Source organism: Phallusia mammillata, chromosome 2 (assembly GCF_965637545.1).
Source record: "Phallusia mammillata chromosome 2, kaPhaMamm4.hap1.1, whole genome shotgun sequence".
Taxonomy (NCBI): Eukaryota; Metazoa; Chordata; class Ascidiacea; order Phlebobranchia; family Ascidiidae; genus Phallusia; species Phallusia mammillata.
The window spans coordinates 11,490,475-11,516,091 of record NC_137253.1 but is presented as its reverse complement, the minus strand read 5'-3'; the positions used below and the strand labels follow the sequence as shown (position 1 = coordinate 11,516,091).

Sequence of the window (25,617 nt, the reverse complement as noted above, 5' to 3'; positions counted from 1 at the left end):
GAATTGTTTTTGGGAAATTTAGAATTACGAAGTGAGATGCCGGTAAGAGATTGTTACAGTATTAAGGTAAAAAAAAGGTAAAGATTTTAAAATACCACAAAATACCAAAATTTCGGAAACATTTTCTTTAATACAAACAGTAATGTTGAAAATTTTGTAAAAGATGATTATTTTGTTTCTCGTTTTGTGTTTTCCTTTTAGATATTTAAATTATATTTTTTATTCGTTAACTTTCAGAAAATCGTTATTATCTGCCTCGGTTTGGTGTTGATATTTAATGAGATTTTGGGAAGAAAATGTGACGAGCGTTTGTTTCAGCAAGCAACTTTTGGTCTTCCTCGCACCGAAGTCAGGTGGGACAATAAACAGAAACACTTTTTACGTTACATTCAAAACTTGAATGATGTGTGTGGTTTGCTTTATACAAAATGTAAATAAAAACTCCTAATCAGTAGTTACTTTTTGTGTTTTAAAAAAAATAAGTAACGTTTTTCCGCAACCTAAATTGTTTAACCCTAAGAGCACTACGACAAGATTAATTTAGGTTTATTTTTGACATAAACTTTTGATATTTGGTGGGAAATTGTAATCACAACTTAAATAAGTTCACACTACTCATTTTTAGGTTACAAAATCGACTTGAAAAATTAATGTTAAACAATCAACTTAAATTTAAAAGTTTTAAACTGGTTAGCGAAAGACAATTATATCTGGTTTATTACAGCAAGTTAAAGAGGTTCGACTGTTGTTTTATCCCGTATCAAAACCAGGCGAGGGCACCGCCGATGATAACTCTCATAAAAGGAAGCTTTCAGTGTAGGAACTTGAAATCACACGCAATGAGCGCTGTAGCTTGTTTGAGGTGCACCTTACCGCCGGTTTGTACCGATCGAACGTATTTCGGCATAAAACCGGTTCTCCACACATTTTCGAATCAAGACAGATGGAACACAACAATCAATTTCAATTTACCTATTGCTTGTAACTGCGTTCACTACGGTGCATGGATGTAAATATGTTTAGGTGTCGACATGTTTATCCATAACTGAATGAGAAAAACCACACTTTCTACATTTTTTGTCTGATGGCTGAACTTTTATTTTTTGCGTTCTTCTTTTAATTTATGTCAAGTTCCTGTTTATTTATTTATTTATTTATTTACTTTGCTTGGTTTTTAATAAAAGGTTAGTGCAGATCATTTCTGTTTATCCTTGTTACTGCCAGAAAACCCCTTGCCCAAATCCCCAAGTAAATATAGATACCTTAGCTTAAGAAAACACTTATTTATATCATGCTGAATCAGAGGGTTCCACGGATCCCGGGTAAAGGGGGTCCGGTCTAGCCTTACTTAACTCGTTTCTATCGGAGGGTGTTTTGAGATTTAAAGCCGATGCAGTTTTTTGGATGCACCGACCACGACTCACACATTTTATATACACACACATTTTATACAAGTACATAGATGCGTTGGATGAAATTTTACTATAAAAACAAATTGTTTTCGGGTTTGAATCAAATATATTTTTCTTTGCAACTTGATTGACATAGAGCACATTGGACGTTAAACAAGAGCACATGTTTGTCGCGATTTAAAAATAGTAATTGCGATGTTATTGTAATAATCAGCATCGTAACTCCCCATTCGAAATACACTCAAACGCCATTGGTAGTTTTAGATATATGGTTCCGTTGATACGATGCGTAAATGGGACTTCTGAAAAAACTGGAACAACTTTTAGTTTTGAATCTTTTCTTAACTGCCCTCTGTTGTTTTGACGGTAGCAGTGTTTTGCGCCAATCGATATCCGATGAGTCGTAGGGTTTACATTTTTGCAGTTTAACCAACCATGTTTCCAGAAGGGTGAGCCCCTGTTGTTTGAAACGCAATCTTTCGCTATTGTAGTCACATAACAGTCTTCACGAACCAGTCTAAAATGAAATGGACCTTGATATTATAAGTGGATTTATCTCTGACTATAAGTTGCACAATAGTTCCAAACATATGGCTTGCCATACTGTATTGTTTATACGTTAGTAAAGATTTGCCTATATATGTTTTAACAGTTTTTAAAATTTTTACCTTCTGAGTTCTGCTACTTCTTGAGCCTTTGCAATCAGTTTCATCATTTTATGTATGTCGTTAAACGTTGGTTGAACACATAGAACGAAAGGACAGACGACCGATATGAATAGCATGAATATCTAATAAACATGAAAATGGAGTTTTCGATTTACTTACCTAGTTTTCGCACAGTAAAATCGAATAATATTTTGTTTCACGCCCGAAAGAGATCAAACAATAAAGTCCTTGCAAGTTAAATTATACACTAGGGCAATTTTAGTGGGCCCAACCATTGTAAAATACCAAGTTATTGCCAAGTATTCCCTGATCGGGATTCGTCCACGGGAGTGTCCTGGGTTCGAACCCTGTGAAAAAAACAAACAAAAAAACACTGAGCTTGGCTGGCCCCCGGCCTAAGAATTTCTGGTAGCGGGCGCAACAGAGCATAGGCGTTTATGGTGCTGACTCAGCAATTATTCTTACCATAAACCCAAATTGCTGTAACAGCACCATCAACACCTATGCTCTGTTGCGCCACCTACCAGAAATTCTTAGGCCGGGGGCCAGCCCAAGCTCAGTGTTAGTAGCTCTACGTACGTCAACACGTCTGCGACCTTAAACAATTCACGATCAATAGTGAGGTACTTTCCCTTGGTAAACTACCCGACTATACGTTGTCGCCGTTGTGTGAATTTTGAAGTTAAATGAACGGAATTTAGGATATCTCAACTGTTGTGTACCGGTTATGTTTCTTTTTTGACACTTTTCTGATACATTCCCTGCTTTATCCGCAACAACAGGTCACTGCTTGCTCAAACCTTGCTTTTCATATTGAAATAAATTATAGCGTTTTGTTGTGTCAAAGCGTTTTATCATGACACGGTTATGTGAGAAATCAGCATTCATATTTGCTTTACTTCTTCTTCATCCAAAAATAATTTTACGAAACAACTAATAACGATTTTGTATTTGTAGCAGCGTACCTTCGGCGTGGTCATCTTGTAAAACATTCTCTTCGACCCGTTCTCTTGGTTTTAGTCTAAAGTAACTACATCGATAGCTTCACCTTGTGATGCTTGTGACACAACTACAACAAGCTTTTATATTGTGACTGCACCGCTTTCACAATCAGTTTATCCCAACAAAATATTTCCCACAACCGGAAATGATGCAATGCGTTTTACCTAACACAATGTACATAACCTCAGATATCTGTGATGATTTTAAGTGCCCTGAAATGTTTGGTGTTGAAGGGAAATTTTCTAAAGATCAACAAACCTGTGTCAATATTTCTTTTGTCATGTTTATGTTGCGTTGTTGAGCCCAAGGTTTCGGGATAGGCCGCATTTTCCGCCTTATAGTAATACTAAACTGTACTTTATACTAAAAGATTCAATTTCCCAAAATATTGAGGTTTGGTCAAATGGTAAGGTCAACTAGATGCCGTTTCCGTCTACGTTATAGGCTTCTATCAGGAAATAACCAACAATTGCTCAATTGCTTGTAACAAAACTACACATGAGATTTGTAGTAAACTGATAGTAGTCGCATACGAAATCCCGTTCCACATTCATTTTCGCTTTACGTCGAAGATGATGAAACACTTCGTGTGATTCTAAACAATAGACTTTTCGATTAACCCAGTTTAAGGTCTATGCTTTTGATTTTTTGAGTATCCTTTAAAAAATTAAAAAAAAGATATACGTTTTATATGTGTAGACAAAATATATAACTTTAGAAAATCAACAGCTTTGTAAACAACAAATAAACACAGGTCGTTCGGTGATTCGTTTATGAGTGTGCCGCAGTTCTTGATCTGCCTAAATCCTTTAACTGTAATCTTGGTCATGAATACTCTCGTATTGTTGTTGAAACTCTCGTGAAGACTTTGTCAAATATGCCGTCATGTTTCGTGGCTATAACAACAAAACATCAAGGAAACTTTCTGATTAAAATTTAAATAGACAGGGTTGATGTTACAATATTGAACATTTCTGTGTTAAGCTATGATAAGATTTTTTTTGAGCCGGTAATTTGTGTCAAACTTTCTCATCCGTAAGTTACGCGAATCAAATTTTATCGGATATATCAAGAAAATAATCACTATCTGAAACTGACTTTATTGACTTTCAACAAATTTTTGTAGGCTTCGTCTATCTGTGGTGCCATCAAAAGCCTTTATTTATAGGTTGTATTCTGTATGCTAGAATTTTTTTGCTGTGTCATTTGCTTGGCATTTCGTGGGTTACATAACTTATGCTTAAGCGGCGATTTGGGGCATTGTCGCCATTTAACAAAGCCCTAGTTCTAACCGTTCTAACCGAGGCAGGCTTATTTATCTCATGAAGTGGTTCCCAAATGGCAGTACACGAGCAATGACTATCAAATACTTCTTAGTTTGTGTTTTAATCTTGTAATATCACCCTGGGCTGATATTTCTTAAACATTTTTTACATTTTACGTGTATTATATTTTTAATTCTTTAATTCTGGGACGAAAGCGAACACAATTTTTTATAAATCAGTGTTAAACAAGTGAAAAACATTTTCGGAAACACTGACCACCTTGTTTAGATTACTATGCAAACAAAAATGCCCGACCTGTTAATGCTATCCACTATTGACATAGCTACCACGGTGCTTTACAGGTTGGAGGTTAGATAACACTTCTACTGTCAGTTGAGTCTGAATCGCTTGGAGCAAGATTTGTTTAATTGCTAAACATTATCGAGTCGGTGTCTTAAAAAGGGGACTCTTTAAGACATGCTTTTTTTCTTGTAGATAATAACTACATTGCAGACCAGATGACTGACTTGCAAAGTCACGATCGTTGGCAAGTGAATGTTGAAAAGGTTTCACTGACTTTTTTGTAAGAAGTTTATCTGGTGCATGTTGCTAAACATGCATACTACTTTGACCAGTTAGACAAGATGGTGCATGGCAGGGTATTTGTGAAAACATACCCAGAGGTTTTATAGACAAGGTTGCAAGACTAAAACCTTAATTGTTTTGTATAATATAGTGGATTTAAAAGGTTATGAAACACTGCAGAATTGGATATGAAACATGCAGACAGCAAACAAATAGGGCAACCTGTTCGAATTCTCAGTTAGAAAAGTTCGAAACGTAATAATGCTGCCGATTCTTTACGTTGATAGTTTTAAGAGAGTGGTTCGTAACTGTTTTTGTGCTTGTGGCTAGTGATGCACCGAAGTTTCGGTTGGCCGAAACATTTCGGCCGAATCCGCTGTTTTCCAATGTTTCGGTTTCGGCCCGAACTTTTTTAAAAATTCGGCCGAAACCGAACTTTTTTATTGCATTGAATTTAGGCCTTAAACTTCATTTTCGCCCAAACGAAACATCAAGAACTAACTATTTGTTGTATCTATAAAATACGAGCCACGTTGTCTGCAAAATATTAGATGTTTACTAAAGCTTAAACATTGTGAAAGTGATTTTAGTTTGTCAAAATTGAGTTCTCTCGCATCAACAACGCAAGGTTCAATTGAAAACATCCATAAGAAAGGGGATTTTAGGTTCGGCCTGATTCGGCCGAAATTATTCGGCCTCATGGCCGAATATTCGGTTTCGGCCCGAACCTTTTTAGTCGGGTTCGGTGCATCACTACTTGTGGCCTTTGAGCTACTGTAAAAATATATCCATGCCTCTTGTCAGACAAGAGTTATGGAATCGATGTAAAATGTATTTGACATAAAATTGTATCGAAATACTTTAAATCATACTGCAACTTGAACAGCCATTGCTTTGTCACCTTATTTGGTAGGTAACTTTTCTTTGGTGTTTTGTACCCTTAGGACGTACACGTACACACTTACATGCTGGAATTGTTGCTTAGTAGGTTCAAGAATTGTTTGTTGTTAAACTTTCCAATTTTACCAATAGCCTTTGTTATTTTCTTTGTCTTGATTTTAATTGTTTGAAGGATAAAGTGGCACAAATTCTTTCAATATGAAAGTGATAGTAGCAGGTTACAATAAAACTGGCACCAAGTCACTACATGCTGCATTTAGTTATCTGGGCTACATTGTTTACGACTTTATGGAAAATTACTACTACCATAGTAAGGAATGGGATGAAATATATGCCACTGGGGGAAGCACTGAGCTCTTTCGACGAATGTACAAGGACGTTGATGTGGTAATGGATATGCCGGCCTTGTATTTCTGGAAAGAAATTCACGAAGCTTTTCCCGATGTTAAGGTATTTTTTTTATTTTTTATTTTTCGTCGTTCCCAAATTAAAGCCCGTTTCACCAGGTTATATTGACAATCCGCGATCAGGAAGAAGCTTGGGTTGAAAGTTTAGCGCGCCAGATGGAGAGTGTCAACAACAACAAAATGTATACTTTTGCCAAGACTTTTACACCTACTGGAAGAAGAATGACTAAAACCATTCAAAATTCACGTAAAGAAGCAGTTTCTTTAACCAGGTTCTGGTTACACAAAACAGCAAAACTTGGTATTTTAGATGCCATGCATAACATCTCAGTTTTTATTTTATTTTTCACATTACTGTGAGCTTAATATTTCAAGTTGCAATGCAAATGGATTTTACGGTTTATTGTGGTTTGGTAACAAATCCTATCAATACTTTTAGATTGTGTCCAGTTTGGCGCAAATATGCCATATAGTTGGAGTCCACATAGAGTAAACAAGACGGTTTTGAAAATCAAGTATCGACAACACAATGCCGATGTACTGAAGGTGGGTCTTAATTTACGGGCATAACATTCCATTATCAAATTAAGTTAAGATTGATGGCTCTTTATTCTGTTACTAATACATTTAACACTTATTAACTGTCGACAAATTTCCACAGAACGCACCAAAGGACAAATTGTTAGTGTTTCGAGTACAAGAAGGTTGGGAACCTTTGTGCAAATTTCTTGGAGTAGATGATCCGGACATTCCATTTCCACATAAAAACGTTAAATCTTCTTTACTTAAAGATTATGCCGAAGAAAATCCGCTTATGATAAAAATGATATTTGAGGCCAAAATGGCAATGTTATTGCTTGTTTTGCTTGTTGCGATTCTCATACCTACATATTTTATTGTTTTCGGAACATAATTTTTCTCTTTTTATTGACTCTTGTAACTTATGTTTCATGTTGCATATGCTTCGCAAAAGGTTAACGTTTTTACGTGAGCAATGTTTGCACTTGATGGCAGTTAACACGCTACGCGAAATATTTTTGTGTATATGATGCCATTGTGGTATAACACAGATCTACGTGAAAGTAAGTCTGTGCTGTGCAGTGGTATGGGCCATGCGTACCACAGCCAGTTATGGCTCAAACGTAAATGCCCTATGCTTTGCAGTTGGTACTGATGTGCCTATCTAGTTTTGCCAAAGTGAAAAATTTCAGCGTAACTTTTTAATTTCACATTGACAAATCAATATTGTTAGATAGTAATACAGCAGTTTTTTGGTTTCAGTCGTGCGCGACCTCTTTTTGTGCCGAGAAACGAGGCAACAAACATTCTCAGAAAGTCGGTTGGTGAAAATAGGTGAAAAAATGATGTGATGTAGCACAGAGTTTTATGGCAGCAATAGTCTGATTCACACAATAAAGTTATTGCTGTGCTTAACGCATGCAAACTAGGATCTACTGCTCAGTGTTATTTTTATAATTCCTTAGAATTTAATGGAATTTAATCCTTTGTAACAAATTATCAAGCTGTGTCATAAAGTGAATTGGAAGCAAGGGGACCATATGCCTCCGCCTAAAACTTTAAAGTTGTACACGTTTGAAATAAACTTGCTATTTTAAATTTTTATCTATTCATGCCTGATTAATGGAGGGAATACTCTCTGAATCGCCCAACAATGATAAATGTACACCCACAATGGTCATTTACACATTGGCTTCGTAGTTAATGACTAGTGATGACTAGTACTTAATTTTAAAATATTTTTTGGCATGTTTAATGGTGAAAATCTGGTTAAAGAAAAATGTCTGCGGTGGTTTCTCAAAGACGGCTTGTGAAGAGCTATAGCATGGCACTAATTAAACCTGTGTAATCATGCTGCGTCGATGTGGACTTGTAAAGGGGCGGCTACAGTGCAACTAATGATTATTACAGTTGTTTTGTGAAGTCGGTTCTTTGCATCTTAATAACAGCTGACTGATTAACAGCCACACAGAGTGTCTCTTTTTTGTATTCTTGAGTAGGCAAATTAACAGCAATACATTTCAACAAGTTCATGTCCGAAAAGTTCGCCAGAGAAAACCCTTATTTCAAATAGAAAAAAATGTATTTACAGTCTTAGTTTAAAAGTGAACCTTTTCCCTTTAAGTTGTAGAATTTATTTTATGCCAAATGTGCAATTTAATAAAGCCATAGCGCCCCCTAACCGATCTGCTATGCTTTTTCGCAGGTACGCGCGGCTGTGTTCTACTTTAAACTTGAACCGGAAACGATAATATAAACAGAAGGAAGTATGTGCAATGATGAACACCGTATGTTTGTGCAGAACATTGTAGAAGAATAAAATGACTTAATATTTCAAAAAGGGAAAAAGATTGCTAATGTTGAAGTGAGATCTGAGCTTTGTATTTATTCATTGAAGGATAAACATGCCCTTTTGTTTTATGGAGGCGACAAGATTATTTCTTTATCGGCCGGAAGTCACATGTTGAGGCGGGAAGGGGCCTTTACAAAATATATGTATATGTTAAAAGAAAAAAAAAAACTATTTCCTACCTATTGAACGAAACAGAAATGTTATATCTTATTGTGACGCGTTGAAATTCATTTCCCGTCGTTCTGTTTTTGCACACGAAAATTCAAAGTTTATGGTAAACATTACAAACAATAATATGATGGCCGCTACACACGTTAGTGAATTAAATTGGCCAAAAAATGAAATTAGGAAATAGTTATCAAAAATACCTATGGTTTCTCATTGGCTTTCTGTACATTTTTTATTAAGTGTTAAATACTCCAGTTCATTGCGATGTCAAAACTAAAAGAAGCAAGAATGTACTTTTGGCGTAGTGTGCACCTGTAGCAATGACTCACCTACAAAAGTCTAGTTGGTATTTACGTACACCTCTCGACATACTTTGTTTGAAACAAATTGCCTGAGCCTCAACAAGAGCTTGTCCTGTCTGTCGGCATAACTATGTCGCTATTTGTTTTTGTCGGATGGTGTTTTATAGCCTATAACGTTATTATATTTACCCCTCCCAAACTTCCCGTTGCCTTTGCCACTGGGTCTGGCGTCAAGTTTTATGGCAAGTTGGGTAGAGAGGCTATAGGCTTTTGGTATCTTTGGCTCAAGGACAGCGCAGTTACGACCCCGTTTGCAGTAGACCATCTTTGTATTTTCAGATCAGATCAAAACTTGTAAATATAAGAAGTGTCGAAATGGGCACACCCAAAGGTTCATAGTGCAATCAAATCAAACAAATCAAACAAATCAAAAAAATCGAGTGTTATAAATGTACAAACTCACTGCAGTAGCAGCTAATAATCATAGACTTCATCGTTTTCCGTTTGGCCGCATATACCATTAAACGTTGGGCGTGTGTCCCATTTGTGTATGACGCACACATTAGTGGTGTACAGATACAATGCGCGCATTTCTTCTGAGAACCGTGCTCACCAACTACACACTTTCCCTACGTATTTTGTCAAAAGCTCGGATTTATGTTGAACAAGCTAGAGAAGTTAAAACCGGATGCACTTTTCGTACGTGTCTTGTTTGGTACATGAATCACAGTGATGTTAAAATCGTTTACAAGCGATATAACAGCTTGTCAGAGCAAGGTACAGTGTTCACACCTGAAAGGAAGTAATTAAATTTGTTCAGAATTTGTTTCCTTCTGAAATTGCTGTGTTAAACATCGTGTATCACAAAATGCTCAATATGTTTATCATGCACTCTAAGGCAATGGTTCCAAACCCGGTAGGAATTTCTCCCAAGCCGGGATTTAAAAACTTTTGTTGAGGAACTATTTTTGTGCATGTGGTTTGTGAATATACACTTCGGCTCTGGGAAAATAACATATAAATTTTAAATTTTCAGGAATAAATTTTGTATGGTTTAGCTGCTATGTAGTCTAGAGGAATGAAAGTGTTTAGAATTGTAAAGGGAGAAATTCGTCTATTAAAATTGGAACCACTGATCTGAGGTATCAAAGTTTCAATTCTTTTGACAAGCGACGTGGGATAGCCTAAGCCAGCGGTTCTCAACCTTTTTTCTTTCGTGGCCCATTTTCATTGCTCAAAAATTCTGTGGCCCAGTAAATTTTTATGAAAGAAAAAAACAACTATAAAATAGGTTCAGAAAAAAGCAGAACATATTTCAAACAGATTATAAGTTCAAAATAACTTAATGCAAAAAAATTCATAAAACAGCACTTTCCCTTCTTTAATCCAGCACTTTCAGTTATGACCGAGTTGGACAATGGATATGCTGCTATCTGGCTTTCTTGTAATCCCAAAGTAGTTTATTACATCATAAACATAAAGTGTTGCAGAAACTCAAAGTAACTTTATGCCGTAAATAGTTAAATTCAAATTAATTTACATCCCTTCTCAATTTCTCCCCAAGCCATTTTTGTAAAACTGACTGTAGCGACATAAATGAAAGTAAATTCTTCCAAACAGCTTTCTATTTGATTGGTCTGTGGCCCAATCAAAATGCTTCCATGGCCCACCAGTGGGCCATGGCCCACTGCGGTTGAGAACCGCTGGCCTAAGCCAAACAACACTTAAAAAGACGGTTGGTACATCAGTTAATGAACATATGTGCTGGTGTAACGTTTCCAGCTAGCCTATTAAGATCTCATTATCTATCTCAAGTCTAAACTAGCGTCACAAACTAAAATATGATTTTATATTAACAAAGATTATGTCTTTTAATTTATACTCAGTCAAGCGTGAATTCACTCTTACGCTTATTGATCTTTGTGCGCTAATTTCAGTTTAAATTAGAGTTAAACTAGTTAGCAGGGCAATACCTCTAAATAAGTTTACATTAAACCAGGGGTGGCCAACCTTCTACATACCATTCGCCAACTTTTTAACATACTGTGTTGGATGCGCCATATTTATGTGTTTTTCCCTATACCTGCTGTATTAATTTGGACACAAAATGGCGTCCATGAGGCTCTATCGCGTAACAATGGGTTGGACTACTTATGTTTTACATACACTTTGACCGGAACGAGCCGCAATTGTAAACTGACAAAAAATGTGGTGACTGGTGATTATATATATATTTTTTTTTTAACTGCAAGAAGAATAGTGGAAATAAAGATATGTTTGAATAATGTCGGGCATGAATATATATATGTATAAATTTATATATATATATATATATATATAATTAATAGGGCTGGCTTACTTAATTTATTTATTAGTTTATTAAATTGATTTTCATGATTATCAAAAGAAGGCAATGCGCCCTTTCTAATCATGCAATGCGCCACGTTTGGCGCATGCGCCATAAGTTGGCCACCACTGCATTAAACCTTTTACACACCAACATCTAATTTTAATACCTAAAATACGAGCCTTGTGCAAAGGCCATGACATCCTGCTTTCTGTTGGCAAAACGTTCAGCATTTACTATGAAACCTGCGGGAAATGCGTCGTTGTCTGTGTCGCCATAAGGTGTGTTGGCTTAATCACACCATGTTGGATTAAGTCAGGGGTCGGCAACCTTTTTTGCAATGCGGACCGTTTTTGAAAGTGTAATTTTATCGCGGACCGGTCTTCAAAAAACTACAAATATTTAGCAATAAAAAAGCTTAAATTAATTATCATTCCCGGGATACATTGGGAGAATATGGAATAGCATTTAACCGAAAAAATTATATGGCCCGCTACCGGTCCGCGAGGAGTTCGTTGCCGACCACTGGATTAAGCAATATCATACCATGTGGAAATACTCCACAGTAGGCATTAATCTTGGGCTGATTTTTGGACTTACTAAGTATCCTATCTTAAAGTTGTCAGCAATATCCGTGAGGTTAAGATAAACAACTTTGCTTTACCTATTTGCAAAATGTATACAACCATTCTGTTAGTTGCAGCTTACAGGAAAGCTGATGAAATTTTCGACTGAGTAGAAAGGAAATGTAACATCTGGAGGGACACGAAATTATTTTCGTTTCACCACATTGATCCAGCAACTTTTTGACTAGTTGTCTGTGTGTATAATAAGTTTAGCACATAAAAGTGTTATGGGTTAGTTTTCGTGATAACACTTTATGTTTGATTGTTTTTGTGTTTTTTTTTGCATTATAAGTTAGGTATGGTTGCGTCATTAGTCAACTAAATACGTTTGACAAAGGTTGTGGGACACCACTTTAAAGGTTGGTCCTATTTACAGTTAATGGATATACATCAGAACAAACAATTGTATGCTGTCCGATATATCTTTAAAGGATCATTGATTAAACACTGAAGGCACATTTCTTGTCAAACGTTTTATTTTTAACTGGGCATGTTTGACACATGTTTTTTTTTTATTCAAAAACGTGCACTGACTATCAAACCTACGGTATGTATCTTGAAACTGATTGGTGATATCCTGCAAAAATATTGCTCGTTTTTTCGTTTCGAAAAGATTTTCTGATTTCTCTGCATATGTAGAAAAACCATCCTCAGTCTGCACATTTAGGCCTCAGTATGAAAGTTATAATGGCCGGTTATAACAAAACTGGCACCAAGTCGATGAGTGCTGCATTCCGTCAACTGGGTTACACTGTTTTTGATTTTATGGAAAGTTTTTATCTACATCGTGACGAATGGGATGAGATCTATTCTAAGGGAGGAAGCACTGAGCTTTTTCGACGCATGTATGAAAATATTGACGTGGTGGTCGACATGCCAGCGTTCTATTTCTGGAAAGAAATTCACGAAGCTTTTCCTGAAGCAAAAGTAGTTTTTTCTCGAACTCGGTGCTTTTGATTGTTGCTCTAATTTGAATTATGTTTTTGCCAGATAATACTTACAATTCGCGACAATGAAGATAGTTGGGTGAAAAGTTTTGCACACCAGCTGCGAACCACAAACGGAAACATGATGTATAACTTTGCCAGAACTGTGACACCGACTGGGAGAAGAGCAACAGATACAATTCGACATTCACGTGAGCAATTCTGAAGTTATATAGATTGTCTTTGTTTCTTTGTTTAACATGTTGTTATCAGTTTGTAATTCAACATGAGTCATTTTTAGGCCCTGTCATGTATGGCGTACTTATGCCTCACAACTGGAGCGGGTATCAAATTAATGAAACAATTTTAAAAATCAAATACCGGGAACACAACGCAGATGTACTGCAAGTGAGTCATAACTAACTTTTCCTTAGAATGTGGTCGTCCTATGCCGTACTGTCTTTGCACAACATTTTGCAGAACGCCCCAAAGGACAAACTGTTAGTGTTTCGAGTACAAGAAGGTTGGGAACCACTTTGCAAATTTCTGGGAGTAGACGTTCCGGATATTCCTTTTCCACACAAGAACATCAAAGGTTGTTTGCACCAAGATCAGGCCCAAAATAATCCTATTATGATGAAAATGTTGTTCGAGGCCAAAGTTGCACTCTTCTTGCTTGTATCGCTTGGTGCTATTCTTGTACCTGTATGTTTCATTGCGTTTGGAAATTGATCAACAGTTCTGGGAAATGTTAATTTGAATATCTAATTTACAATATTTGAATATTTAATTCACAAAAGGGCGTAGATATGACCGATTCTTATAAATCAGGTTTGTGCAACTGAAATTAAATCAACGAATAAAGTGATGTTCTATATATAACTATCGAAAATAAAATAAATCAATGGTGTGGTGTATTTGATATTTCAATGGTTTATTTGAATGTGGTGAGAGTTCACAACGGTAGAGCTACTAACACAGGAACTCACATCACAAGTTCGCTGATTTCCGGTAGGTGGCGCAACGAAGCATAAGGTTTGCGATGACAAAAATAGGCAATAAGCTTAATTTCAAATAGAAAAAAATACCTTTATATTTATAGTAATGCAAAATCTTAGTTTGAAAGTGAACCTTTTCCCCTTTAAGTTATAGAATTTATTTTATGGGAAATGTGCAATTTTATGAAGTCATAGCGCCCCTCAACCGAGCTGCTATGCTTTTTCTCAGGTGCGAGCGACTGTGTTCTACTTTGAACTCAAACCGGAAACGACAATATAAACAGAAGGAAATATGTGCAACGATGAGCAAACACCTTATGTTTGTGCAGAACATTGTAGAAGAACAAAATGACTTAATCTTTCAAAAAAGGGGAAAGGATTGCCAATGTTGAAGTGAGATCAGAGCTATTTATTTATTTATTGGGGGATAAACATGCCCTTTTGTTTTGTGGAGGCGACAAGATAAATTTTTATCACCCCGTCGTCACATGAAATGTATATATAACGTCTTCAAATATTGGGACGATAAAGATTTGCTGCTGAAAAACGCTCTTCTTATGGGACGAAAGACTCTCGACTTGTTCGTCTTATCAGCTTGTGAAGGAACAGGGGTTCTGGCTTAAGGTGACAGAGAGCAAGCAGTGGACGGACATCAGCACACAGATGGGATTGGGATCAACATCCACATCAGGTTTTACACTGAAGAAGCAATATTGCAAGTATTTGTATTCATGTTCAAAACTGTTTATATATATATGTTTCAAAAGAAAGAAAAAAAATATTTCTCAGCTATTGATCGAAACGGAAATTTTATATCTTTGAACGGAAATGTTCTATCTTATTGTGACGAGTTAAAATCCATTTCCCGTCGTTCTGTGAAATGCTTTTGCACGCGGAAATTCAAAGTTTATGGTAAATATTGTAAACAATAATATGATGGCCGCTACACGTGTTAGTTAATTAAATTGCCTAAAAAATGAAATTAGGAAATAGTTATCAAAAATACCTATGGTTTCTCATTGGCTCTCTGTACATTTTTATTAAATGGTAAATACTGCAGATGCGATGTCAAGACCAAAAGAAGCAATAATGTACTTTTGGCGTAGTATGCACCTGTAGCAATGACTCACCTACAAAAGTATAGTTGGTATTTACGTACACCTCTCGACATAGTTTGTTTGAAACAAATTGCCTGAGCCTCAACAAGAGTTTGTCCTGTCTGTCGGCATAACTATGTCGCTATTTGTTTTTGTCGGATGGTGTTTTATAACCTATAACGTTATAATATTTACACCTCCCAAACTTCCCGTTGCCTTTGCCACTGGGTCTGGCGTCAAGTTTTATGGCAAGTTGGGTAGAGAGGCTATAGGCTTTTGGTATCTTTGGCTCAAGGACAGCGCAGTTACGACCCCGATTGCAGTAGACCAGTGCTTCCCAACCTTTTCCAGCTCGCGCCCCACTTAAAATTTTTTTGAGGGAAGGCGGACCACCGTATAATATTGCGACAAAACCACAATGGAAAAAGAACTAAAATTCAGACAGAGAAATAATAACTGCACAAGCGATGCTTCTGTTAATGTGAAGTCTGAGCTTGCTGATTTGATGATGACATCACTACAACTTTCTGGGATTTTTTTGATTTTCTTTACTTTCCTTGCATTTTCTTTTTGTAAAAAAAAACTATCCATTTTGTAGCTACGCAACGACCAAATAAAGCTTACAAAGACAGTTCTAGAATCAAGATTTTACAAGAGTACAATTACTGTTGTGACGCGACAATTGTATTTTGTTTGTGTAATAAAGCTTTGTTTAACGTGATATCTTATGCGGCTTTTATAGTAAGTAATATTATATTTTTGAGAAAAATGGTTAAATTTGAAAGCACGTTCTCACAAACTGTGTAACTTTTTTGAACTTCTTCATATATGGTTGCAGTAGTTTGAAAAGCTTCGCGGCCCACTAGAAAGTACGTCGCGGACCACCAGTGGGCCGCGGCCCACCGGTTGGGAAGCGCTGCAGTAGACCATCTTTGGTCGAAATGGGCACACCCAAAGGTTCATAGTGCAATCAAAAAAATCGAGTGTTATAAATGTACAAACTCACTGCAGTAGCAGCTAATAATCATAGACTTCATCGTTTTCCGTTTGGCCGCATATACCATTAAACGTTGGGCGTGTGTCCCATTTGTGTATGACGCACACATTAGTGGTGTACAGATACAATGCGCGCATTTCTTCTGAGAACCGTGCTCACAAACTACACACTTTCCCTACGTATTTTGTCAAAAGCTCGGATTTATGTTGAACAAGCTAGAGAAGTTAAAACCGGATGCACTTTTCGTACGTGTCTTGTTAGGTACATGAATCACAGTGATGTTAAAATCGTTTACAAGCAATATAACAGCTTGTCAGAGCAAGGTACAGCGTTCACACCTGAAAGAAAGTAATTAAATTTGTTCAGAATTTGTTTCCTTCTGAAATTGCTATGTTAAACATCGTGTATCATGAAAAGCTCAATACGTTTATCATGTAATCTAAGGCAGTGGTTCCAAACCCAGTAGGAATTCCTCCCAAGGTAGGATTTAAAAACTTCAGCTCTGGGAATATAACTTATAAATTTTCAATTTTCAATTAAAAATATAAATTAAATAAATTTTGAAATTTTGGAATAAATTTTGTATGGTTTAGCATCTACTATGTAGTCTATCAAGAGCAATGAAAGTGTTTAGAATTGTAAAGGGAGGAATTCGTCTATAAAGGTTGGAACCACTGATCTGAGGTATAAAAGCTTCAATTCTTTTGACAAGCGACGTGGGCTAGCTTAAGCGAGACAACAACAATCATAAGTGATTGTTTTTTTTACATTAGAAGTTTGGTATGGTTGCGTCATTAGTCAACTAAATACTTTTGACAAAAGTTGTAGGACACCACTTTAAAGTTGGTCCTATTTACAGTTAAAGGATATACATAAGAACAAACAATTGTATGCTGTCCGATATATCTTTGAATGATCATTGATTAAACACTGAAGGCACATTTCTTGTCAAACATTTTATTTTTAACTGAGCATGTTTGACACATGTGTTTTTGCCTTCAAATACGTGCACTGACTATCAAACCTATGGTATGCACCTTAAAACTGATTGGTGATATCTTGCAAAAAAACTTGCTCGTTTTCGTTTGAAAAGATAATCTGATTTCTATACAAATGTAGAAAACCCATTCTCAGTCTACACATTTAGGCCTCAGTATGAAAGTTATAATGGCAGGTTATAACAAAACTGGCACCAAGTCGATGAGTGCTGCATTCCGTCACCTGGGTTACACTGTTTTTGATTTTTTAGAAAGTTTTTATCTGCATCGTGACGAATGGGTTGAGATCTTTACAAACGGAGGAAACATTGAGCTTTATCGACGCATGTATGAAAATATTGACGTGGTGGTCGACATGCCAGCGTTCTATTTCTGGAAAGAAATTGACGAAGCTTTTCCTGAAGCCAAAGTAGCATATTTTTTCAAGCTCGGTCCTTTTGATTGTTGCTATAAAGTATGTTTTCGCTAGATAGTACTTACAATTCGTGACGATGAAAATAGTTGGGCAAGTTTTGCATACCAGCTGCGAACCACAAACGGAAACATGATGTATAACTTTGCCAGAACTGTGACACCGACTGGGAGAAGAGCAACCGACAATTCGACATTCACGTAAGCTAATCTGAAATTACACTGTTTTTTCTTGTTTAACAATGTTGTTATTAGTTTGTAATTCAACATTGTAGGCCCTGTCATGTATGGTGTACTTATGCCTCACAACTGGAGCGTATATCCAATTAATGAAACTGTTTTGAAAATCAAATACCGGGAACACAACGCAGATGTACTGCAAGTGAGTCATAATTCACTTTTCTTTACAATGTGGGAGGGTTGGGTAACGAGTCATTAGTCGAGTCTCAAGTAAAGTCAAGTCAGGGGGGGTTCGAGTCTCAATTCAACTCAAGTCATTAGCAGTTCGAGTCAAGGCAAGTCCAAAAAAGGTTTTGGAAGGAAAGGTGAAAGGTTTGGATAGTTATTCTATTCGAATGGTTCATCGCGTCTTTTTTCCCCCAAAACGGACACTACTTCATTGCAGTGAACAAAACAAAACAATGCAGTCGATCCATATTCTATTCCGTTCTGTTGTTTGTCCTTACTGTCTTTGCACAAAATTTCCCAGAACGCCCAAAAGGACAAACTCTTGGTGTTTCGAGTACAAGAAGGTTGGGAACCACTTTGCAAATTTCTTGGAGTTGATGGTCCGAACATTCCTTTTCCACATAAGTATATCAAAGGTTGTTTGCACCAGGATTAGGCTAAAAATAATCCTATTATGATGAAAATGATGTTTGAAGCTAAAGTGGCACTCTTCTTGCTTGTGTCGCTTGTTGCTATTTTTGTACCTGTATGTTTCATTGCGTTTGGAAACTGATCAACAGTTCTGGCGAGTGTAAATTTAAATATTTAATTTACAATATTTGAATATTCAATTTACAAAATGATGTAAGTATGTCCGAATGCAATTAATTAGTATTTGCCTTCATGTCCGCCTAATTTAGGTCAGATTTGTGCAACTGAATTTTGATCAACGAGTAAAGTGATGTACTATAAACCAGGGGTGTGCAACCTTTGTTACTGTGGGGCCAAACACAATTGCCAAAATTAGATCGCGAGCGGCACCGGTGTATAACACAAGTGCTTTTTCTTTGTTGCTTGCCAAATATGCTTAACTACAAGTAAAATTCGCATTGAATTCTAGCCACAAATTGCCAGTTGGCAGAAAAATAGCATCGAGTGCATTAATATGCTTAAAAATATATAAAAGTTGGTCTCGTTCGCCAGGACAATTGAAATTCAAGCGTCTCTGCGGGCCGCACAAACTTTAACTAAGGGCTGCATTTGGCCCGCGGGCCGCAGGTTGCACACCCCTGCTATAAACCATCGAGGAAACTGGGAAAAAAATTAAAAACAAATAATTTCAATGGTGCATTTGAGCGTGACCAGTTCACAACGGTAGAGCTACTAATACAAGAAATCACATCACAGGTTTGTGAGTTTTTTTTATTTCCGGTAGGTGGCACAATGGAGCATCAGGTTTGCGATGGCAACAGTAGGCAACAGCACATGTTCCATTGCAAACGCCAATGCTCCGTTGCGCCACTTATCGGAAATTTGCAAACATGTGATGTGAGTTCCTGTGTTAGTAGCTTTACCGTTCACAACTGTTTCTTTAGCGCAGGGGTTGGGAACCTGCGGCCCGCTTCCCTTTTTAAGGTGGCCCGCGTCACAATTTTGATAAAGTATACAAAATAGGATCTAGAGAATAAAATTTTGATGTACAGATTTTTGATTTCCTTGAATGACTTCGACATTATCGGTGATTTATATTCGATATTTCCCCTTTCAACATTATGACGTCAAACTTTCATAAAAAATTACACACATTCAACCACGTGCTATATACGTTGTGCAACATCGAAATTGATATTTCCTCAGTATTTAAGAAAACGACCAAAATATTGCTTAATGCCTAACCGTTGCGTTTGGTTTGTCGCCTCGAGTCGTTGTGAAACCAGTCTTTTTTTGCCGTTACGTCTATTTGTCCATCGTCTGACATGTGTAGCTTTTTGGTTCTGGTTATACATTAACATTTAAACAACATGAGAGCACTATACGGTACAAACAATTTTTTAAACTTTTCCAAACACTATTTCGTAGGGCTGTAGTAATGCAATTTGCGAAAGTATTGAAATAAATAGGTCATGAGCAACTTGATGAGCAGCGCTAGTGCGCTACCAAATAGTTTCAGTCTGTACAAGTAACGGCGTGCAAACCTAAAGAGAGCGTTTTGATACAATAGCCTGGTACCATGTTGCATACTTAAGCAACAGTTTTGTCGTTGACTTACGAGTATTTGCTTCATTACAAATTTAGAACAAGTTTTATATTATAAAATAATTCAGATTCTAAAGCATTAGAGAAGCCAAATAATTAAAGCTTTAAAATGGCAGAAGTCATGTTAGCAAATAGTTTTGTGCAACAGCAAGTAAAAATGGCTCTGCTAAAGGGCACGTACCGGCTGGTTTCCTGTTGTATGCTTTGTTCGGTTCACTGTTTTGAAAGATATATATATCGTTTAATTATGGACACCTTTTCACGAAGGTACAAAGCGCATTATTTGTTTGTTTTTTCTTGCAGTGCACATTTTGGCATGTGTGGTCAAAGCAGCGCATTAATTAATTATGGGTATGCATGTATGTTTGCATTCAGGGCCACTGGTATGTCCAGAAGTTAACATGGAAAAGCTATTTCATTTAATAGTGCAACTGTCAGTAATTAACGCTCCCAATGAAACAAATTCCCACCGTTGCAACCGTTGCGCCATACATCCATTGTTACGTCATAACTGTCGACCTTGCATGCGCCTCTTTAACGGTTTCCTTTGTTTGTGCACGTGCTGTCTAGTTAGTGTTGCTGTGGTATTTGAGTCTTTCATGTGGTGGATAATTTCATGTGATGCAAGTCAGATTATTTCTACTGTTTTGCAGTTGCGATGTTCTTAATTCTATTTAGTTTATGTGGTTGAAAATTGTTTTAAATCACTCTTCCTTTCAATAAAATGCAAGTGAAATTGACCACTTTTTTTCTGCCAGACTGAAAGGTAGAACTAGCACAAGGCTTCACAAATAGCGTTGAGTTGAGTTTATTTGTAGAGCAAGGCTAGGGTTACACCGTGTTAGTTGGTTTGTTTGAGCCTAAACAATGTTTTACAAAATGGTTATCTTTGTGAGTCATCCTTTTGATTTCGGTAAACACAATGAATGACTAACTTTTTTCGAATGACAGAAAAATGGTTTGCATTGTAAGGTAATGACACATTTATTTTCAGGTTTATAATTAGTCGATCGATTGTGAATATGTTCTAACAATGCAAAGTCCTAGTTTTTAGACACATCTTTCGCACTCTAAAAACTTGGTTTGGTTGTCAAGAAGCAAATGTAAAAATTGAAGGTAAACGCAGACTGAATCTACAAAGATTTTGCTTGTGCATCAGCTTTCAGGATGAAAGTTATAGTCGCAGGTTACAATAAAACTGGCACCAAATCGGTTCATGCTGCATTCAGTCACCTGGGTTACACGGTTTACGATTTCATGGAACATTTTTACTGTCACCACAAGGAATGGAATGAAATCTTTACAAAAGGAGCAAGTACGGAGCTTTTTCGACGGATGTATGAAAACGTTGACGTGGTAGTGGACACGCCAGCATTGTACTTTTGGAAAGAAATTCACGAAGCTTTTCCTGAAGCCAAAGTACAATAATTGTGGACTTTGGTGTGCTTTCGGTTGTAAGTTTAAATCTGGATTTTGTTTTGAAAAGATATTGTTCACAATTCGCGACAATGAAGAAATTTGGGCTAAAAGTTTTGCGAGGCAGATGCGTAGCACAAATGAACACAGGATGTTCACATTTGCCAAAACTTTTACTCCCATTGGAAGAAAAGTAGCAAATACTGTTCGATACGCACGTGAGTAAAAGTTATTTTATACCACTAAAACCAAACTGGCCGATCACATCAACCATGTAAACATGAGGGATACAAACTGTTTACATCAATCCGAAGTTTGACCATTTAAACCCCTACTATTTTTGCAGGCGCTGTTCAATTTGGAGTAAATATGCCCTATAACTGGAGTCCATTTCCGATCAACGAGTCTATTTTAAAACTTAAATATCGACAACACAATGCGGATGTACTGAAGGTATGTCATATTTCACTCTACATTATTAATGTTACAGTACTAACCTACAGACTATATTTTTTCCGGTTTTTCCTCCACTGCCTAAATCTAACGTTTACCAGAATGCCCCAAGAGACAAATTGTTGGTGTTTCGAGTGCAAGACGGTTGGGAACCTCTGTGTAAGTTTCTTGGAGTAGATATTCCGGACATTCCATTTCCTCATAAAAACGTTAAATCTTCATTGCTAAAGGATCAAGCCAAAGAAAATCAACTCATGATAACAATGTTTTTTGAAGCAAAAGTGGTGATGTTTTTCATGTTGATGTTTGTAGCAGTTCTCATACCTGCATGTTGCATGATGTTTGTAAGTTAAGCTTATTCGTCTATCATTTAATTGTTTTGTGATTCATGTCCACATTTTTGGTTATTTAGATACTTTTGACCCCTTTCTCAACTTTTTTGACATTTTTTTCGCAACACATTGTCTTGTTTTTTTGCTTCCAAGAAAGCTTTGAGCCCATGTTTCTTTCTTTAACCACTCGTTACGTTATACATGATGCAACTTCGATACTATTCATCTCATTTGCGCGTTGCAACACAATATAAAACACACATACTTTTACGTGAAAGAAATTTACAAAAATGATTCAAATTCTTTCACCATTTAATACAGTCGAAAATGGAAATTCTGTTTCTAATGCGAAGTGGGATATTAGTTTCATGTTGAAAGACGATTATTTAGGCCCAAAAGTTGAAAAGAGACCGCGATTGACTAAAATATGTAAAGCAGCTACGCAGGTGATAAAGGCAATATACTACTGTTGCAAAAGGTAGCGAAAAAGCAAGAAATTACAATTATAGAGCAATAACAAATAGCTTAGGTTTGCGATTTGAGTATACTCAAATTTAAAGTTGCCGGGACTGCTGATCAATTTCCAAACGCAATGAAACATATAGATACAAGAACAGCAACAAGCGACACAAGCAAGAAGAGTGCAACTTTGGCCTCGAACAACATTTTCATCATAATAGGATTACTTTCTGCATGATCTTGGTGCAAAGAACCTTTGATGTTCTTGTGTGGAAAAGGAACGTCCGGAACATCAGCTCCAAGAAATTTGCAAAGAGGTTCCCAACCTTCTTGTACTCGAAACACTAACAGTTTGTCCTTTGGGGCGTTCTGCAAAATGTTGTGCAAAGACAGCAAGGACAAACAATAGAGCGGCATAGAATATGGATCGACTGCATTGTAAACGAAAGTGAATTATGACTCACTTGCATTACATCTGCGTTGTGTTTTCGGTATTTGATTTTTAAAATAGTTTCATTAATTGGATATCCGCTCCAGTTGTAAGGCATATGTACGCCATACATCATAGGGTCTGCAAAAACAACTCGTGTTGCATTAGGAACTGGCAACAAAATGTTAAAACAACATGTTCAACGAGCAAAACCTGTTTCACTTAAGATTTTTGTTTCACAGGGTTCGAACCCAGGATGCTACCGAGGACGAATCCCGCTCAGGTCTTTTTATAATCTGTTTGTGGGTCTTACGTGCATGACGAATCGTTTCTGTTGCTCTTCTCCCAGTCGGTGTCACAGTTCTGGCAAAGTTATACATCATGTTTCCGTTTGTGGTTCGCAGCTGGTATGCAAAACTTTTCACCCAACTATCTTCATCATCGCGAATTGTAAGTACTATCTGACAAAAACAGAATTCAGATTTAAAGCAATAGTCAAAAGCATAGAGCTTGAAAAAATATGCTACTTTGGCTTCAGGAAAAGCTTCGTGAATTTCTTTCCAGAAAAAGAACGCTGGCTCGTCGACCACCACGTCAATATTTTTATACATGCGTCGAAAAAGCTCAATGTTTCCTCCGTTTGTAAAGATCTCAACCCATTCGTCACGATGTAGATAAAAACTTTCCATAAAATCGAAAACTGTATAACCCAGGTGACGGAATGCAGCATTCATCGACTTGGTACCAGTTTTGCAATAACCTGCCATTACAACTTTCATACTGAGTCTCAAATGTGCATGGGAATAGTTTTCCTACAGTTGTACAAAATCAAACTATTGTCTTTTGAAAAGAAACAGGAGCGACAAAAAGTTACAAGGCATTACCAATCAGTTTTAAAATGCATGTCATAGATTTGTTAGTCCGTAATGTTTCTAAAAGCAAAAAATCATATAGACTTATAGAGGTTAGAACATCACTGCAACAAAATAGACCAACATATAACTTGGCATCCCACGAATTTCTGTACTAACTGTTTGTTCGCACCAATTACACAAGCAAATCATGTATTTTCATGTACCATTATACACACATACAGCTAAACAAAAGACTGCTGGTTCAATATGGTAAAACGGAAACAATGTCGCGCGTCTTCTTCTCACTGTCACATTTCCATTATGATCAGTCAAAATCCCATCAGCTTTCCTGTTAAGCTGCAACTGATTGCAAAAAGTTTATTCAAATCGCTAATCTAACATGACGAATATTTCTGACAACATATGATAGGATATTTAATAAGTCGAAAATGAGCTCAAGTTCTATGTCATGCTGATTTACTGTTGTACCAAACGTTATTTGGTCACGTGTTGGTGAGGAAAGTCTGACGTACCCAAAACAAAGAAGGGACACATGCCAAACGTTTGATGGCATATGTGGCGCCAAACGGAAAACGAGGTCGATCATCATTAGCTGCCACTGCAATGACTTTGTACACTTATGTATATTCAAGCCTTTTTTGTTTGATTTGAATGCACTATCTTTTTGCGTGCCCATTTCGACACTTCTTATATTTCAGTGTATTTTGCATCGACTGTTGGTATGCAATATTCTGTTTGATATTAGCACATTTCTTATGTTTTTACTGTTTTTGTTTGACAACACTCATGTAACGCTGCCTTTAACCGTCTTTGTCCTGTACCTGCCACGAACGGTTTTTAGGTTGAAGATGTTAAAGCGTATTCACAACTTTTCGAGAAATTCTCATTTGACCTGTTGGTGCATGTTTTGTTTTGGAGATATGGCGGTGGACTTCTGAGCTACACAAACCAATCATAAAAGAGAGGGTTATACCATAGAGCACTAATACTAGAGGCGACACTCCCAAATATCGCCAGATCGTTCACGCTTGGATGACCCGGGTTAGATCGCCGATTTCCAGTAATGAATCACTGCAAAGTACCTTGGGAATGCCTGGAATTGTGTTTTTTCTGCTAACTTCAGTGAACTGTGTTGTCAAACTTGCACATGTTGTGGTGTAATGATACATAATAAACATCCCATGTACAAACACTTGTAAATGAATTATGTGTGTACAGGTATTTAGTAAACATTAGAATAAGTCCGTAAATTGTCAAGATTGTCAATAATTTTTATTGAAAACAAGTTTCATACGCTCAAAACCATTAATTTTATCCTTTACTACAGAAAAATAAGAAACTAAATTTGATCATTATGACGTCATTAGGCTAATTAATGACGTCATCGAAAAACATACATCAAGTTTTGTAAGGAATTGTTTGTAAAACAACTTGGAACTAATAATTGTAACGAAAAACATCAATAAACTGCAATTTTTTGAAAAAATAGATTTGAAATGACGTCATTTCGTAAGTGATGACGTCATCGAAATTTTTTTTATCTTCAAATTGTAGAAAATGTTATACCCAACAACTTTTCCGGAGAAAGTTTTTGCCTATCTTCTATCGATTTTTTATAAAACCTTAAAGAGCAAGAGCATGTCTAAACATTAATTTTTGTCAAAAAATATTCAGCAGTTAAAGAAGCGAAAAGTTGTTAGTAGTGATCTTGAAAGGGCACTCGCATGTCCCTGATTGTCATAAAACTA

The 25,617-nt window shown here is 36.6% G+C and overlaps 5 protein-coding genes across 5 annotated transcripts; 4 read left to right on the top strand and 1 right to left on the bottom strand.

Annotated features, from left to right (window-relative positions):
• The first annotated feature begins 6,008 nt into the window (after positions 1-6,008).
• Positions 6,009-7,519, top strand: LOC145213875 (uncharacterized). The gene is made up of 4 exons (XM_080082284.1): positions 6,009-6,282; positions 6,339-6,486; positions 6,679-6,785; positions 6,901-7,519. The coding sequence occupies exons 1-4, from the start codon at positions 6,031-6,033 to the stop codon at positions 7,150-7,152; spliced, it is 759 nt and encodes a 252-aa protein (XP_079938410.1). The 5' UTR covers positions 6,009-6,030; the 3' UTR covers positions 7,153-7,519.
• A 5,181-nt stretch (positions 7,520-12,700) lies between these two features.
• Positions 12,701-13,883, top strand: LOC145213665 (uncharacterized). Its single transcript, XM_080082031.1, has 4 exons — positions 12,701-12,980; positions 13,044-13,191; positions 13,281-13,387; positions 13,460-13,883. The coding sequence occupies exons 1-4, from the start codon at positions 12,729-12,731 to the stop codon at positions 13,709-13,711; spliced, it is 759 nt and encodes a 252-aa protein (XP_079938157.1). The 5' UTR covers positions 12,701-12,728; the 3' UTR covers positions 13,712-13,883.
• A 3,355-nt stretch (positions 13,884-17,238) lies between these two features.
• Positions 17,239-17,685, top strand: LOC145212976 (uncharacterized). The gene is made up of 2 exons (XM_080081221.1): positions 17,239-17,478; positions 17,539-17,685. Exons 1-2 carry the CDS (start codon positions 17,239-17,241, stop codon positions 17,683-17,685), a joined length of 387 nt encoding a protein of 128 aa, XP_079937347.1.
• A 3,363-nt stretch (positions 17,686-21,048) lies between these two features.
• Positions 21,049-22,248, top strand: LOC145212975 (uncharacterized). The gene is made up of 4 exons (XM_080081220.1): positions 21,049-21,323; positions 21,391-21,538; positions 21,667-21,773; positions 21,824-22,248. Exons 1-4 carry the CDS (start codon positions 21,072-21,074, stop codon positions 22,124-22,126), a joined length of 810 nt encoding a protein of 269 aa, XP_079937346.1. The 5' UTR covers positions 21,049-21,071; the 3' UTR covers positions 22,127-22,248.
• A 48-nt stretch (positions 22,249-22,296) lies between these two features.
• LOC145213480 (uncharacterized) lies at positions 22,297-23,937 on the bottom strand. Its single transcript, XM_080081769.1, has 4 exons — positions 23,522-23,937; positions 23,308-23,455; positions 23,029-23,135; positions 22,297-22,933 (listed from the first exon to the last, which is right to left on the bottom strand). The coding sequence occupies exons 1-4, from the start codon at positions 23,771-23,773 to the stop codon at positions 22,682-22,684; spliced, it is 759 nt and encodes a 252-aa protein (XP_079937895.1). The 5' UTR covers positions 23,774-23,937; the 3' UTR covers positions 22,297-22,681.
• Between the last annotated feature and the right edge of the window lie 1,680 nt (positions 23,938-25,617).

Bases quoted from the DNA above. Each gene is read 5' to 3' on its own strand.
- LOC145213665 (XM_080082031.1), top strand. From the start codon at position 12,729: ATGAAAGTTATAATGGCCGGTTATAACAAAACTGGCACCAAGTCGATG. The intron at 12,981-13,043 runs GTAGTTTTTTCT...TGTTTTTGCCAG, and splicing joins AAGCTTTTCCTGAAGCAAAA to ATAATACTTACAATTCGCGA. The intron at 13,388-13,459 runs GTGAGTCATAAC...AACATTTTGCAG, and splicing joins ACAACGCAGATGTACTGCAA to AACGCCCCAAAGGACAAACT.
- LOC145213875 (XM_080082284.1), top strand. From the start codon at position 6,031: ATGAAAGTGATAGTAGCAGGTTACAATAAAACTGGCACCAAGTCACTA. The intron at 6,283-6,338 runs GTATTTTTTTTA...CCGTTTCACCAG, and splicing joins AAGCTTTTCCCGATGTTAAG to GTTATATTGACAATCCGCGA. The intron at 6,786-6,900 runs GTGGGTCTTAAT...AAATTTCCACAG, and splicing joins ACAATGCCGATGTACTGAAG to AACGCACCAAAGGACAAATT.
- LOC145212976 (XM_080081221.1), top strand. From the start codon at position 17,239: ATGGCAGGTTATAACAAAACTGGCACCAAGTCGATGAGTGCTGCATTC. The intron at 17,479-17,538 runs GTAGCATATTTT...TGTTTTCGCTAG, and splicing joins AAGCTTTTCCTGAAGCCAAA to ATAGTACTTACAATTCGTGA.
- LOC145212975 (XM_080081220.1), top strand. From the start codon at position 21,072: ATGAAAGTTATAGTCGCAGGTTACAATAAAACTGGCACCAAATCGGTT. The intron at 21,324-21,390 runs GTACAATAATTG...TGTTTTGAAAAG, and splicing joins AAGCTTTTCCTGAAGCCAAA to ATATTGTTCACAATTCGCGA. The intron at 21,539-21,666 runs GTGAGTAAAAGT...CTATTTTTGCAG, and splicing joins AAATACTGTTCGATACGCAC to GCGCTGTTCAATTTGGAGTA.
- LOC145213480 (XM_080081769.1), bottom strand. From the start codon at position 23,773: ATGAAAGTTGTAATGGCAGGTTATTGCAAAACTGGTACCAAGTCGATG. The intron at 23,136-23,307 runs GTAAGACCCACA...TTGTTTTTGCAG, and splicing joins AGAAACGATTCGTCATGCAC to ACCCTATGATGTATGGCGTA. The intron at 22,934-23,028 runs GTGAGTCATAAT...AACATTTTGCAG, and splicing joins ACAACGCAGATGTAATGCAA to AACGCCCCAAAGGACAAACT.